At 41.1% G+C, this 15,715-nt stretch overlaps 1 protein-coding gene across 1 annotated transcript in view; it reads right to left on the reverse strand.

Annotated features, from left to right (window-relative positions):
- The window catches only part of LOC144934156 (long-chain-fatty-acid--CoA ligase 1-like), a 41,933-nt gene that overhangs the window by 20,913 nt on the left and 5,305 nt on the right, over window positions 1-15,715 (reverse strand). Inside the window, exons 2-4 of the mRNA XM_078859648.1 lie at window positions 8,841-9,043; window positions 5,476-5,593; window positions 3,518-3,582 (exon numbers count right to left, since the gene is read on the reverse strand). Of these exons, the coding sequence (XP_078715774.1) occupies window positions 3,518-3,582; window positions 5,476-5,593; window positions 8,841-9,038 (381 nt within the window). The 5' untranslated portion in view covers window positions 9,039-9,043. The remainder of the gene's footprint in view (window positions 1-3,517; window positions 3,583-5,475; window positions 5,594-8,840; window positions 9,044-15,715) is intronic.

Genomic DNA, 15,715 nt, shown 5'->3' on the forward strand with positions numbered 1-15,715 from the left:
TAAAAAAAAAATACACTATAAAACATAAATTAGAAAATTATGAACTGAACAAGACGCTCAAGACACTAAAAGCAATGCTCTTATGCTGCTGTGTGGCTCGTGAAGAAGAGAGGCCTCACCTCTCATCACACTATTCCCCTGCCACGAACTCTACATTTCAGAAAACAAAGCTTTTGAATGAAGCCACCAGGGAACCTTTGCTCGGTGAGAATTTTCACGTCATCCTCTGCTGCCGCAATAGCATGGAACTCCCTTCCCACAGCCATCTGTGCTGTAAACTTCCTGCCCAAGTTCAAACACACCCAGCCTTTCCTCCCCCTGGCTCTACTTGACCATCCCTCGAAAATAAATCTTCCCACTGTTCTTAAGCATCTTGAGATGCGATTGCGTTTACACTATGCAAAATATATAGTAATGTATCGAGGATTCTGGCGAGTAATGTGACAGGGCATGTATGCAGAACTTCTTTCACACTGTACGTAGCCAACCGTGCTAATGGGAGGTGCAGAGAATGTTGGAAATTGAATGGACTAATGTAGAAAAAGCAACTGACGAAGAAAAGAAGTGTAGTTGTATTCAGTAACTGTGCAAGGGCTGGTGCTCAGATGTCGTGCTCATATTTATAGTGTTCCAAGAAGTGTTAAGTTAACAAGCGCGGCTCGTCAAATCCGTCTATGTATCTATAGAAACACCAACAACCGTTTAACTTCAGCATTTGCTCCCTTGTGATAAGACACTGAGAGCATGTTTTTGCAATTAGCATTGTGTATAAAAAATATAATATATTGAGGCACTTATGGAACATAAGAATGTTTTAAAGCTCTTAAAATTATGCAATCCATAAATATTACATGGCTGCAAAGCAATTATAATAGTTAAGTGTGTAATTTAATTGTTTGCAGCAAAGAACATTCAATAATATGCAGTCTCTCAACACAAGCTCCATAGATGTCAATGAATATTTGAACCACATTCAGTTATGCGGCCAAACTCAGGAATGTGGCTGCCAAGTTAATGTGCATAAGTCTGAGCTTCCGTCAGAGATGTAAAAAAACATTGAACACAGGGCATGTGTTTGTGTCAGTGACCATGGGACTGCATAGCATGAGCTCAGCGGGAATTTTCTATTGATGGCAGTTCAGCTGTCATGGGCATGAGCCGCAAAAATCTGTCTTTTTAGAAAGGAAGTTGGGGATTCGCAGCTGGGTGTGACATGCTTCACTCCTAAGATGAGTGCAGAAGTGATCGGCCATACCTGTGTTTAGTATGAAGCTGTGTACAGTACAAGTGGATTTTAGTTTCCTTCTCTTGTTGTGGCAAGGGGCTTCCAATTTTATCGTGAGCATTGAGAATACTTTCACAAGTTCATGTTTTAAAAAGAAAAACAGAATGGCACTGAATGAAACTGCATTGTAAGCATCCCAAGCTGGTGATCCCCCAACAGTAGAACTTTTGCCACCCCCCCCCCCTTTGTAATAATTCCAGAGCATTATCAATCTCTTATTTCAATTCTGTAAAATAACAAAACCCATCAACAACAGAAACAATTAATGCAGACTGGAAACAGACAGATTGACCACACAGAGGTATGCATCGCATGCACTTAAGCTCTGAGCCTGACCCAAAACACCAGCTCAAAAGAACTGAAAGTGTGGCCAATTTGTCGCAGACCACCAACTCAAGGAATTGAGAAAATGTGGCATCCCAACAGGCAGCAGTAAAGCGAAGACTCCTGTATACCAGGTTTCTTACTCATTACAACTCATTAGTACAGCAGTCAATGTTTGCTGCTGCCATATGACTCGGCATCACTGCTGCCTGCTGGGATTGCCACAATTTCTAAACTCTATTTGAGCTGGTGGCATAAATGACAAAATGGCTATATTCAGTTATTTTGAGCTTGTGAAATACACACCTTTGCGTGCAATGAAATCTCTTTCAGCTCAATTAAATTTACAACCTGCATTTATTATTTGTTGCGATGGGTTTTCCTGTCAGTTACATTTAAATTGTCGCTTCCTTTAAGCAAGTGCTAATGAGGTCTCCACAGTGTAAAGGTAAAAGTCCTCTCAACATATGGGGGCTCCCCAGAGGCATATTGGCAGCAGCAGCGAACATTTCTAAACTGATGAGATAGGAAATGAGTTCTAATGAGAACGCGTCTTTGCTGCAATGCTGCGTGTGGATGGCCACATTATCATAACTTTATTGAGTTGGGTGGTCTAAACCAGTACTTCGACACTGGTGTGCCACGAGCAGACAGAAGGGACGTGAGGGGGGCATTTTACTGGTAGGAACGAAGTGGACCAGACCACCAATAAATTATATCGTCCGTCCGTCCGTGTATCAACATCGCCCCTACTGCAAACACTTGGCAGGACCCTACAAAAACCTTTTGACTCAGTGGGGCTTTCCTGGCTTAACAAGTGTAATAATACATTATGTTTATATTCTTTGGTTATTCGTTCCTACCAGCCCACCCCGCAGGGTCCTGTTAAGAAATCTTCCCATCAATTCAACTGCCGCGCTGACAGATGAAATTGAACCGGCAAACACTATTTCAAGTCCAGCGTGTTCAACCATTACACCGCGGCAGTCGCATTCCGAAAAGTGCTAAATAAATAGCTAAAAAAGGCCAGAAAGTTATTTGTTAGTTCAGTGTGCCGCAAAGATTGAGCAACTTCGAAAGTGCGCAGAGGAATTAAGAAGGTTGAGAAACACCGGTCTAAATGACAAAATGGCAAGATTCAGTTCTCATCAGCCAGTGGTTTGGATGAGGCTGAGACGTTTTCACAACTGGACATCTGTGGAAACCAACTTTGACATCTATGAAAAAGAGCTTGATAGCTCATCGGAGTCTTCCAGTAAAAATATTTATTCTGAAGCGAGACACTCACATTTGTGTGCCGTTAAATCCGTTTTCTTTTCGCACCTCCGATTAGTATGGTTGGCTATGTACGATGAGAAAGAACTTCAACGTAAATACACACAATGTTGCTGTTGTGATGGGTTCTCTCATCATTTACATATTTGAAGTATTGTTTCCTTTAGCCAAGTGACAATATGATCCATGTTTTAAGGGTTCCAAGAGGCACATGGCAGTGCCGGACATTGCTGAACGTGCTGTACTCATGAGTTATAATGAGAACTTGTCTTTGTTTTACAGCTGCCGATTGTTGACTGCACTTTCAATTCTATTCAGTGCTTGTAAGCTAATGGATAAGGCTTTTGTACATCCAATGCACACCTCTACGTGTGGCGAAATCTATAATCTCCTAAAACTTCAATGCTATTACACTGCCGAATCTCTGTAATCCCCTACTCCAAACACAATTTACCACTACACAGAACTCCTGCACACACGTGTATTTTTGATGGATATTTGTATTTCCTCTTCTTGTTGTGACCGACAGCAAGTCTGCAGACACCACCTCCCTCTATTATTCCTACCCGGATTCCTACCGCTCTCTTTCCAGATCACCAGTCAACCGGTGTTCCACCGCCAAGATGTTCTCACCTCTTTGTAAGAGATCCACTCATAGGGATGATTTGGTTTCCTGTGGCCAAGGCACGGTCCATTATCTAAATTGCAAGAGCAGCACAATATTTTCGGGATTAACGATTTATAAACGCACCTTGCTTGTGGCGAATGTGACATTTGTATAATTTGGGGCATAATGATTTTATGCAGAATATTCGTGTTGTTTTTAAAACGGTCATAACTTTTATTTTTAAATGCCATACATCTTGTTAGCCTCAAATCAACGACAGTCGCAATTGCACAACATACTTTCATTTTCACTCTGACATGAAGCATGCACGATACTATAACTTAAGTCCTTCCAATATGCAGAAGCCACTGGAGCTATGCACTTTTAAATATAGATTGAAAACGAATTTCAAAATGTTTTGTATATAGTTTGTTGCCCTTCCCCGCACCTCCAATTAGCACGGTTGGCTACGTATGGTGCGAAAGAAGTTAAACATACATACATGTGAAAAGTTACCTAGTTGAAGTCATTTTATATATACTGCATTTTAACACAGAACAAATTATCGAGTCAGAGCCTCAGAACAGACTGTTTTATTTGGTGAAGCAGTTTCAGTACAGGCTGACATGTTCCACTGAAATGGGTCTCTGCTTGAGCTGCACTGCAGCTCTTCAAGCAACAAAGTCACAATTTAGTAGTAGGTTTTTACCCTTTAAACTGGTACAAAACTGACACCTTTATACAAGGCATCATGTTTGCAATAACCACAACACAAGTAGTCAAAATGCAAACAAAAAGAAACAACTCTGATAATGATAATAATATGCACTGTCCTTGAAGTTGATTGGTCCACACCCGAAACAGCTTTCCTTAGAGCCTAGTCTCCATTGGTGTTGGACCAGATGACACCAAAAGGCGTACAACACCAATGGAGACTAGGCTCTAAGGAAAGCTGTCTCGGGTGTGGACCAATCAACTTCAAGGACAGTGCATATTATTATCATTATCATAGTTGTTTCTTTTTGTTTGCATTATGACTACTTGTGTTGTGGTTATTGCAAACATGATGCCTTGTATAAAGGTGTCAGTTTTGTACCAGTTTAAAGGGTAAAAACCTACTACTATATTTTGCCACTGGTAAAGGAGGTCTCAGTGTAAAGTCACAATTGCCAGGAAATTGCAAGGCCAGCAACAACCTTTCGCTTATAATAACAGAAATGGCTACAAAGCAAAAACAAACATCTGAACTAATATGGAAAAATAAAATATTTAAAACGGGGAAGTAGGGCATTGTCAAACTAGATTCGTGTTCACAGTCACGGCTTTGATCAGTCTTTGACGATTGGTTGCCAAAATATGACCATCCTATGTCTTTTTCTGAATATATAATTTCCTTTTTGTTTGTTGCGAACCACCTTTGGATGACACGAAACAAGCAAATATGGTAACAATTGATTTAAAAAGCTTTCGTGACTGCAGGATTTCCCTCTTTGGGTCTTTCGGTAAAGGCACAAAATAATAGATCACGACGTTTCGATCGCAACACAGGCAATCGTCTTCAGGTGAGACGATTGTAATGACTAATTATCTTCACTGCTTGCAACAGTGAATTACACCACGAGCTAAAGTTAACATGAAAAAAACAAATACTCTACTTGCCATGATAATTATTTTGCAGCTAAACACTGCCCATAAAAATAGAATTAGACAACGTCAGCAGCTGTCTTGCCAATGGATGTGGGTCTTGTTTTTAGAGGTCGATAAGGATACCCAGAGACACTGCTATTCAGAGTAAATGAGCTCACTATTACAGTTCATGTAAAACATATCGAACAAAGAAAAGGAAGGCGATTACAACAATAAAAACGTGTTCCGATGGGAGGCCAGATGAGTTCAAGAGTTCATTTTTGAAACAATTGGTAGTGCTACATCCATTCATTTTAAAATACCAAAACACAAAGACAAAAAAGATCAGGATACTCACTGCTGATTCGAAGTCCTCTTTGGAATACTTCATATCCTGTGCGGGCATCCTCATAAAAATACGTGAAGAATGTATTGTCGTCTGGCACAAGTGTACTCCTGCGCACGTACTCCAGGCCCTGGCAAGAGGACAGGGTTTCAGCGAACACATGCGAAGAGAAATTTCCTATCACCCAGGGCTCGGCAGAAAGTTTGCCATACACCGCTGCCAGCACCATGTTCTAGGACATCGTAGGTGGTTCTCCTAAATCATGGAGTTATTATGGGTGCCTGCGTAAGTTCAGGTCACATGGCATGCCATCATTGTCAATGCATTCGTTTTGATATTCCACAGAATTGGCACACATTGCAGAGTACTAAATCATTTGTTCAAGCACAGAAACATATTAATTAATTCACTCACCGTCATCAAAGAGCATTTCTGCCTGGTAACAAGTTATGGTAATCATTAATGACAGTAAATACATAAAGGTATAGAGTCAACATCATGGTGCCGAGTTGAGTAGCTTGCACCAACATGATTATAAAATATATCAGCAGGACAGGAATCGATGCGCCGCCCACGCATTAAGAGCAAAGGAGTATTTATCATTTTAAGTTGGATATCTAAAAAGCAAAAAAACTCATGATTTGGGAGCTGCAGAATGATAAAAGCATCACCCACATAATTGACCAATATCAAATGCAGTGCCTCAATACGATTTAGAAAACAGGAATATTTGAGAACAGGAGATGTCTAAAATTCTTGAACTTCACGGCCATGAGATGTATTGACAAGAATACATGCAACATATATAAAACTATGTGCACACAACAGTCTGATGCAAATGCATCCAATTTAAATAACATAACATTTTAATGTTTTTTGTAATTCAAGCCCTAGAATAATACCCCCACAAACGATCCAACTAATCAAGGCAGTTAACACCAGTTAAAGTCAAGAGGTTTAATCCTTATTCCAAGGTTTCTTCCGCTTATACCGATATAGATTATCTCCAATGACCAAGCATGTATTACAGGTAAAGTTACCAATGATGGCGAGTAGGGGAAAATAATGGTAAGAGGTTGTGGAGTGGTAGGGGACGTCACCAGAATTGTATGCATCTAAAACGTTTTTTTCTGGACCACTATTAAATTTAGTTTCTAAGGTCAAAAGTGAACAAAAACCATTGGACATTTCCTTACCTGATTTTATGTGGAGGGCATGGTGGATCGACCAGATAATCCCTTGTTTACTAAAATAATTGGCTCATTTTACCAGCGGTAAAGAGTGGCTAAATGTGGATAATAGGAAGAATCTGTTCCGTTCCTGGGGGTTACACTTCTTGGCCACGCAAGGGCTCGGATAAGCGGTACTGCTTGTGGCAATTGTTCGCTGGCAGCATTTTTCATACGTTCACCAGGCTACTCCCGAAGCGGATTACTGAACTGCGAGTCACTTAATTATAACACGGGCAAGTGAACACACCTATCGGATACCAGGGCAAAGCCCTTTTAAAGACTAGCGAGTAATAACTTGGCAGAGAACCACATGGGACATGCATAATGATGCTTTACGCCAATGTTTTTTTTGAGGAACCCATTCACCCACGCTGTCCACTCATAACAGTGCTACACCTGGGGCACGCTCACACAAAGTTGACGGTGTGCCTGCTCTTTTGTGCACATAAAGGTGCACATTCTGTTAAGAGCCATTCTAGCATGGGAAATGCTTGCTTGGCCAAAATACACACTGCTTGCAAAGTAAGAAACTACTTGTAAACAGAAGACTGCTTGTTAAGCGCTCAGCAATCATGCCTTTCTTGGCCACGTTAACAACTCATGGACTTATAAATGTGTCCTGCAATTATTTTGAACACATTGGATTAATTGCCTTGTTGATATACTAATTTTAAAAAAACATTACCCTTGCTAACAGCTATTCTTCTGCCAGTTGTTGGTTATTATACTCATTATTTTGTACCATGTTAAAATAAAATGTATTAAATGTGTGTGCAATATTGTGACCATAGATAGTAAATTCTAGAGGATCCCAGCGACTCACTCGCAGGAAAGGATGTTTAGATATTTTATGATTAAAGGACGAACAAAGTTCAACTTTTTTTTACCAAACAAGTGTAAAAAGTCTCAGCTCACTAGGTTCAGTATTATTAGGAGCCAATGACTGAGGCACCCCGTGACATTGAAAAGAAACTTTCTGGCTATACTCCAAATATATATATTATCTTTTTTTAGAATGTATGTCCATCTAAAAAAAAGCCAGAGGAAAATAGTTGGGATAAAAATGTCTCGGCTCTGTTCCCATTCGTGCCGGTGGAAGGGAGGTAACAAGAGATGCTTGGGTGACGTCATGGACATCAGCTGTGTCATGCTCGGCCGCTTGGCGTGGCCTGCAGGGTGTCCCTATTGATTTTTTTGGTTGTAACTTGCTGACCCTGTGCCCCGACCGGACAGCTGTGAAAAGAGCTTCATAGCCCATCAAATTTCTCCAGTCTAAATAAATATTCTGATTCTCATGTCTCTAGCCTCTAGTAGGAAGGATTGTACGGGTGGCCACAACCATTACAGGGATCTGAATAATCAACCACAAAAAAAGTAGTCGATTCAAATGTTTCACAATCGTATAATCAGCATAACAAACTCATGGTCCCAGCTCTAGTCTTCATCGTATTTTCAGAAGATTTAAGTTTTGTGATTGTTTGGCCAAGTGTGAAAGGAAACTGGGGCAACAAGTGAACCCATGCCAACAAGGGGGTGAAGCTTCAACTCCGCACACACTTGGCCACACGTGTACAAATGTAATCCAACCCTGCCAAACCCATGTGATGATGGGCACTTTAGCGGAGGTAACCATGACTGTTTTTTCTCAGAATTCGGAGCGATGAGCTAGCACTGGTGAGATCATGTGTTAAAATATGGGCAGCTTCCCACGATTAAATGTGGTTTCTCGAGTGTTAATAGAGTTGATGGTTTAAATCTGGTCACCAGTGACTGCACAAAAAATGATGATATCAAATTTGGTTTTGTGCTTAAGTTGGCGACATTTCAGCTCTGAGAATTATGCATATTAGTCTGACTGCCATGCAGCAATCTCATAGTAGAGCTTGCAGGAGGGTCCCCTCACAACTGTGAAAATAATAAAAAGGCCACTTCAAATCACTTTTTGAGAGAAGCCCTAAAAAACATTTCCCTCTGCCTGTTCTGGACACATGGAAGCAGGCTGCACTGTGGAGATTTCGGAATAGATTCTTCCTTATCACAACACGACACCGGTAGCACAATTGAAATAAGTTGTGAAAGGGGAGGGTGGCGGGGTGGGAGGGAGAAGGTGAAAAAAAATTCGTAAGAAGCAGGAGGTGACCTCACCTTGACGGGTAGAGACTGCTTTGAGAGGTCACAGGGTGCGGACAGAGCGCGGGGTCGCGTGGCGAGCCAGTAAGCCGTCATGGTGCCCAGCGCGCCCAGCCCCATGAGCGCCGGCGCCGGCAGCGAGCGCACGTACTGACGCACCTCATCCAGCTCGGGCACCCGCAACGTCTTCAGCACCTCCTGAGCAGACTGCATCTTGCCTGCGGTACACACGGAACATTGAAATTATTTAAATTATTTTGTTGCTATACATTTTCCACGTGATAAGCCACTTTGTTGAGATATAAATTATGACCAGGTCGCTTCTGAAAAATAAGTTAATACCCGAGTGGGCTTTTCCTGGAAGGATGGGGATGGTTTAATTTCATTTGTATATTTTTGGGCGATTTGTTTGCCTTTCGTATACTTTGCACTAATATCGTGTTTTTGCATTGTTTGTTGTTGTAATGTTCTTATCCACCAACTCGACATCTGTGAAAAAGAGCTTTATAGTTCATCGTATTCCTCCACGATGAATAAACATTCTGATAAGCAGTTGGGCGCAATCGTTTCCTGCAGTCAGGACTCGCGCACTGGCTATCATTCAACATGAGCCCAATTACGGTAGACACTATTATCCGCCGTGGCTGCTGGGGTGCATCATACTGTGTGTAAAGTACATAATGGCACGAATCATTTCCGGGTTACTCATCTTGTCGGTGAAAAATAGAAATGTCATTAATTTGGGGTTCCAGTGACACAGATAAATGTGGTTACAGTGGTAATTTATTTTAGACAGGCAGTAGGAACGACTTTGAGCCTCGACTTGAACAGGGGCAGGATGAGCACCACCCTTATGCGCAAACTAAGACATTTCAAGAATTGAGTGTTATTTTTTGAGAGAAAAAATTTTAACAGTAGGATGAAGCATTTTAATTAATTTTTTGTTAATTTCAGTTTTATAAATCACAATGTGCACATTCGCCCATTTCCAGAGAACAAAAAGCAATCAGTGCATCTTTGCCAAAGTCAACAGCTGTGTATTAGTTGTTTTTATACAATGTTGCAAAGCACAGCGCACAAAATGCCCTTTCTACCACAATTCATATTGCAAATGTTGATTACGGCTGCACTTGCAGAACGTTGGTTATTGCATTGGAAGGCGAGGGTTCAGCATAAGATCGTATGCGACATATGAAACACAATTCGACTGCAATTAATGTTGAACTTGGTATTATGTGCTGGTTTTAATAAACAAAAGAATAAACAAAAAATATCCTGCGATACCCACAGCCGATATACGGAATCTTGTTGGCCATTTCAACGTGACCAAAACAAATGCGACGAGTCAGTTTATTCAAAGTCAGAGAGAAGGTAACCATTTAAAAGAAATAGTTGCATAATAAAAAAAAGTTTAACTATTGGCAGCTTCAGTTCCAACATAAAATTCAGGGGCACCAAATTTTATTTTCAAATACAACCATGAGGCAGAAATCCAATACAACGCTATCCAACAGTCATCTGTTGACCAACTCTGAGAGAAACCAAACACTTCAATTTCAACATATAAACAAAACCAATCTAAATGTAGCGATGTCCCGGATACGAGAACCCTAATGAACCAGAGGAACCTTTCACCTCAACCCATGAAAATTAACAAAGAGCCTTTTCAAATCCTGGCAATCAATTGTCAGGCCAGATCAGCACAATTGCCACACACTGCAATGTTACATATTTAAAATGAACGTGCCCTTTTGCAGCTACAGGTTACTCTATGGCAGGGGTCGAGAATCAAACTAACAAGCCATTTCTTTCGAATTCGGTCAAAAAAAACTATATTTTTTTTACCGGGTCCCTTAATAAATAACGTCACGAAGCAGTCCTCAAAGAGCCGCATGCGGCTCCGGAGCCACAGGTTGCAGACCCCTGCTCTATGGGGTGGCTCTCCGTGTGGCCTTTACCCCAGAATGCCAATGAACAGACAGAAACAAAGGTCATTTAGGGCATTGAATTGCAGGTGCAAACCGGCAATCCGTCCCTGTGCTGCAGCCTAAAGTTATTCTTACTCCAGTCAGACGTCCCCCACCCCCTCAATACCAGCCTCACTTACCTTTCACACAGAATGCAGCCAATGGAACAAAGTCATAAGACCATCACACAGCCGACTAGAGATTCCGTACGTAACTTAAAGCTATACATAGTGCTGGGCGCACGGTCAAACGTCCTCTACCAAATTAAACGCTCAGCATACCCTCACCGTCAAGGTTTAAGCAATAATTAAAATGATAAGCAACACCTTGCATGCAGTGCAGAGGTGAACGTACATACATATTCACCATTACCACCTGCCTCAATGGAGTTTTCTTTGAGCATGGAAAAATAAGTTGCAATGGTCACATTCCTGCTATGCACTGCTTGCATTGCAGATATAACTCATACACATGCAGCTTAGATTCAGTGCCTCCAATTTGACAGTTATAAAGGTGATAAATTCAAGCGAGAACAGTTGTTACCTTGCACAATAATAACCCATTAAAAATAAACATTTGTAATTCAAAGACTTAGACAATTGCACACCATCTGGAATTGTAACTTTGCAAGGATTACAGAACTGTATGAAAAAATACCACTTCTGTTATGTTATTTCAATAAAACGATTTTAAGTTGGAAATCAACCAAATGAATTTTTTTATTTGTCATACATTGAAATATCCCCCCCCCCCGAAGCTAACATAATGTTAATTTAAGCAACGAGTTTTAAACCAGGGGTCATGGGAGCAAGGTCGAGTTGTTTTTGCAAGTATAATGTATACGACGCACAGCTGTTTTGCTCAGTGAAGCTGTTTGGGGGCATTAGTCCAAGGCAGCTCACACTAGGATCACATGAAAATTGAGGGGTGAGCAAAGTGCAAATTCTTGCATTGAAGGAAAGCAGTATAAGAGAAGGCTGCACTTGGTAAATTAGACAAACTCCTGGCTTAAATATACTATTATATTTTTGTTTTCAAATACTACAGGGATAAACAATGCAATTTTGCACAAGACAATGTTGAATATGAACCCTGTTATTATATGTTGGTACTGGCAAAGAAGGTCTAATGATGTAGATGCTTACCCCGAGCCCTCATTACTTTGATAGTGCATTGTCTTTGAGCTGTACGCCTTTTGGCGTCCTCTGGTCTAGCACCAATTGAGACGAGGCTCAAAAGAAAGCCGTCTTTGGTGTGGACCAATCAGTTCAAAGACAATGCATATATTATCAGGGTTTTTTTTTGCATTTTGACCACAAGTATTAGGTTCATGCACACATTATTCCTTGTAAAAAGGTTTCAGTTTTGTTGCCAGAAAAAAGGGGGAACCCTTGTTATTATGCTAATACTGTAAAGGATTTGTGTGTTCAGAGCATAATAGTGTCTTAAGAAATCCCAGTGTTACAGACTTATGAATGACGCAGGCATTAAAGGTTTTACCTTTCGTACTGTTTGTGCAAAATTGCACACAATGCACTGCGGTTGAATGTGGTACCTGATTTACCCGTGCCTTAGTTAAAATTAAGTTGTTTAAACCTATAATATGTGGTATTGGATTTCTGAAACGAAACGTATTGAACACCGTGAACAAACATGACAACCCATTGACAAGCACAGTAAGCATCGCAGCAGTATGCGGCCAAGTGTAGATATCCACAAGGGCACAGAGACCTTAACCCACAAATCAAAGTTCAAAAGCTTAACAGAGCAGAAATTTGTTTTTCAAACCTTGCAAAAAAATGTGCACAACATACAAATAACACAACCCCTTGATAGACTATGCCCTTTTGCCTTGAAAGAAACGATGTGATGTGTGTAGTGCCAGGGATAAGGGAACTGTGAGATGGTGAAGGGATTTGCTGGGGTCACAGCCAGGATTTTTAAGTTGGGTTCTTGCAGGGATGGTACCCAATTTAACATAAAAATGTTTTTAACTTGAAGTCATTGTAAGCTCTGGAGATTCCTGACGTGGAAATAGTAATGAACCCACACGAGTTAACCGAACATATCTCATGGCACTGTCTAAGCCAAGGTTTGGATATATTTTCTGGGAGGACGTGAACAATTACCGTGTGATGGCAGGCCACGCCACATTACACGTCATATGGAAAGATGTTATTACATCACACGGCAGTCTCTTTATTGTTTAACTCACTTTCATCTCAATAGAACTTTTGTATCTTTACGTCTTGGAGCTTTTGCTCTTAGCAGGCCATTTGGGCTAGATGTGACCACGCAGCTGATGGTGGAAACACATTCCTGCGGAGGGAGCTGGTAGGAACGTTGGGTTGCTCGGTCAATGGCCAGGGTCAACGGCGGCGTGGTGTATTCCGCAAATATGCCCGACTGTGAGGGTGGGCACAAGCCGCGTGAGTAGGTTAAACGTTGAGTTTTATAAGGGCACCACGGGGTGACCAGCCCCTCCCCACCCAGCCCCACCCCTGCCACCCCCACCCAGCCCCTCCCAAACACCCCACCCTCCCTTGCCCACCCAGCCCCTCCCTGCACGACGCACGGACACAATAACCCCCCCTGTGGGCTGGTGTAACCAGGAGGTTCCTACCAGTAAAAACGTGGTCTAGATCGAGAACGGAGTTGAGCATTAGATTTCACTCTCCACTGTAAGAGCACTTATTTGTAAGGGTGATGTGCAGAAGGGGGTGGAGACGATGAAAGCAATTTCACACACAAAACCCGTTTTAAACTAGGAACACTGGTTTATTTTCTTGCTTATTTGCCAATAATCTCCACATAGTTCTGTTACAATTTGTTGTGCACACCCATGAAGTGTTTTCTTTACATGAGCACCTATGCATTAATAGTATCTAACACGATTAATAAAAAAAATTATCATGGCGCTAAACATGTGTTATAGCAAATCAATCAATATAGGCCTGCTTTTCCGAACCGAAATCGGGTCGCGGGGGCAGCAACTCCACCAAGGCCTTCCATCCTGTCCTCTGCCAGTGGCATCAACCGTGGCTCCCAGATCGGTGGTCTCTCCTCGGCCAGGCGCATCACCCGGTCTCTGGTTCCTAATGCCTGGAGGACATCCTTCGAACGTTTCCCGGGGGAGTCTTTCTTCGGCATCCTTAGCATATGACAGTATCTCACCGTAGCTGGCTTCGCTCCACGCTCAATAGTACATATTCGATATTATAAACACATGTTATAAAACATTAAAGTTCATAACCAGGCAAGTGTCCATTACGATCGTAAAAAATGTGTCAAAGGTTAAATTATGTGCAAGGGAAAGTACTGTACAACATGGCAGCGCAATAAGCATAAAAAATATCAAGATAATAAACCCAAAGTTCACCAGGAAAGTAACTATAAGAAGTATGATAGAATTAGCTCCAAATGAACAGCCAAATTTACTAAACGAGTATATGCACATCTACCAGTTGGGAAACCAAAAGTAAGTCAAAGGTGAAGAGGTAAAGAAAGGTCATGAAGGTCACGCTGTTCAGCAGTCACAGATGAATCAATATAAACTACGTCCAGCAAAGTTAAGACAGATTAGCGAGATCATAGAGATATCTTTTTATCACACCATCCAAAGTTCAGCTGCCAACTTGTACATATGACTTGCAGCGATTTAAATGCGATTTCAAAAGCTCAACTTCTTAACGGCTTGAAGAGAAAGTTAAAAAGGCACCAGCAAAAAACAAATATTTTGCAATATATTAAAAAAACAGCCTACATTGGTGCCAAGCTTGTCGACAACACCTCTGAAACAAGTGTTGCGGGAAAACCCTTGCAAGGGTAGACAGCCGTTAAGTAGTACTTACTCTACGGTATTCACTATCATTAAGGTCATGGTGCTATTCATGTCGGCATTCCAGGATTCAATTCCACAATATGGAAAGTTAATCAGTCCCTCCAGAAAAACGCGGAGTTTTTTGGTGATTGTTGCGGGCAAAAATCGTTGATTATGCGGCACGTTTTCTTTAAAAATGCGATGGAATATGCGGGATATTTATGCAATTTTATGCGATTAAATTGCGGGAACTTGCAAAAATTGCGGGAACTTGCAAAAATTGCGGGAACTTGCAAAAACTGCGGTTTGATGAAAAAGAGAAAAAAAAGTGATTCCCCCAACACCCTATTCACTAGGCTACTACTTTAATGTAAAGAGTAATTTCTTATTACTTCCTATGATAAGCAAGCATACTACATCACAGAAAGTGCTGGGAATATTTAAGTTCTCATCTTGTTTTATTTCAGACCTTAACAAACAGATGGCTCAAACTTACAAAACATTGAGTCAAACAAGTTCTGTAGCTTTACAAAATGAATATGCTACAACTTCTGTAAAAATGAATAAATAAAATATTAAAAAAGAAAATGTGTGCATCCTGTTTTACAGAGGTAGCTATACAAAACAGACATCTTCTGTTAAAATAAGTGTTTTCAGTGCACAGTAACGTAAGCAATACAGTAACAGTACAGTCTTACAGTAATGTAAATTTACATACTACTAACAAAAAAGTGCAATCTTACAACTGTAAAGTTGCATAAACTCTTCATCATGGTTTCATTGGCATCGCGGGGTTTGCAGCTTTTCAATGATGTCGCGTAATGAGTGACGTCACTTCATAACGTTCCCATGGCAACAGGGGAAATGGCTGCGCTTGTGTGAAGTAAACGCAACATTTTTCAACTTTCTGCTAAGATATATGTGACTTTTTGCAACGAAAATGCGGGGATTATGAAATCATGCAAGCCCGCATATTTTGCGCGCGGAAATCTGCAATTTATGCGGCGAAAGTGAGGCGTATTTGAAAAAACGCGCCCCCCGCATAAATATGCGGACTTTGGCTGATTTTGCGTGGAATCTTGCGATCGCGTTTTTCTGGAGGG

This window comes from Lampetra fluviatilis, chromosome 9, assembly GCF_964198595.1.
Source record: "Lampetra fluviatilis chromosome 9, kcLamFluv1.1, whole genome shotgun sequence".
Lineage (NCBI taxonomy): Eukaryota > Metazoa > Chordata > Hyperoartia > Petromyzontiformes > Petromyzontidae > Lampetra > Lampetra fluviatilis.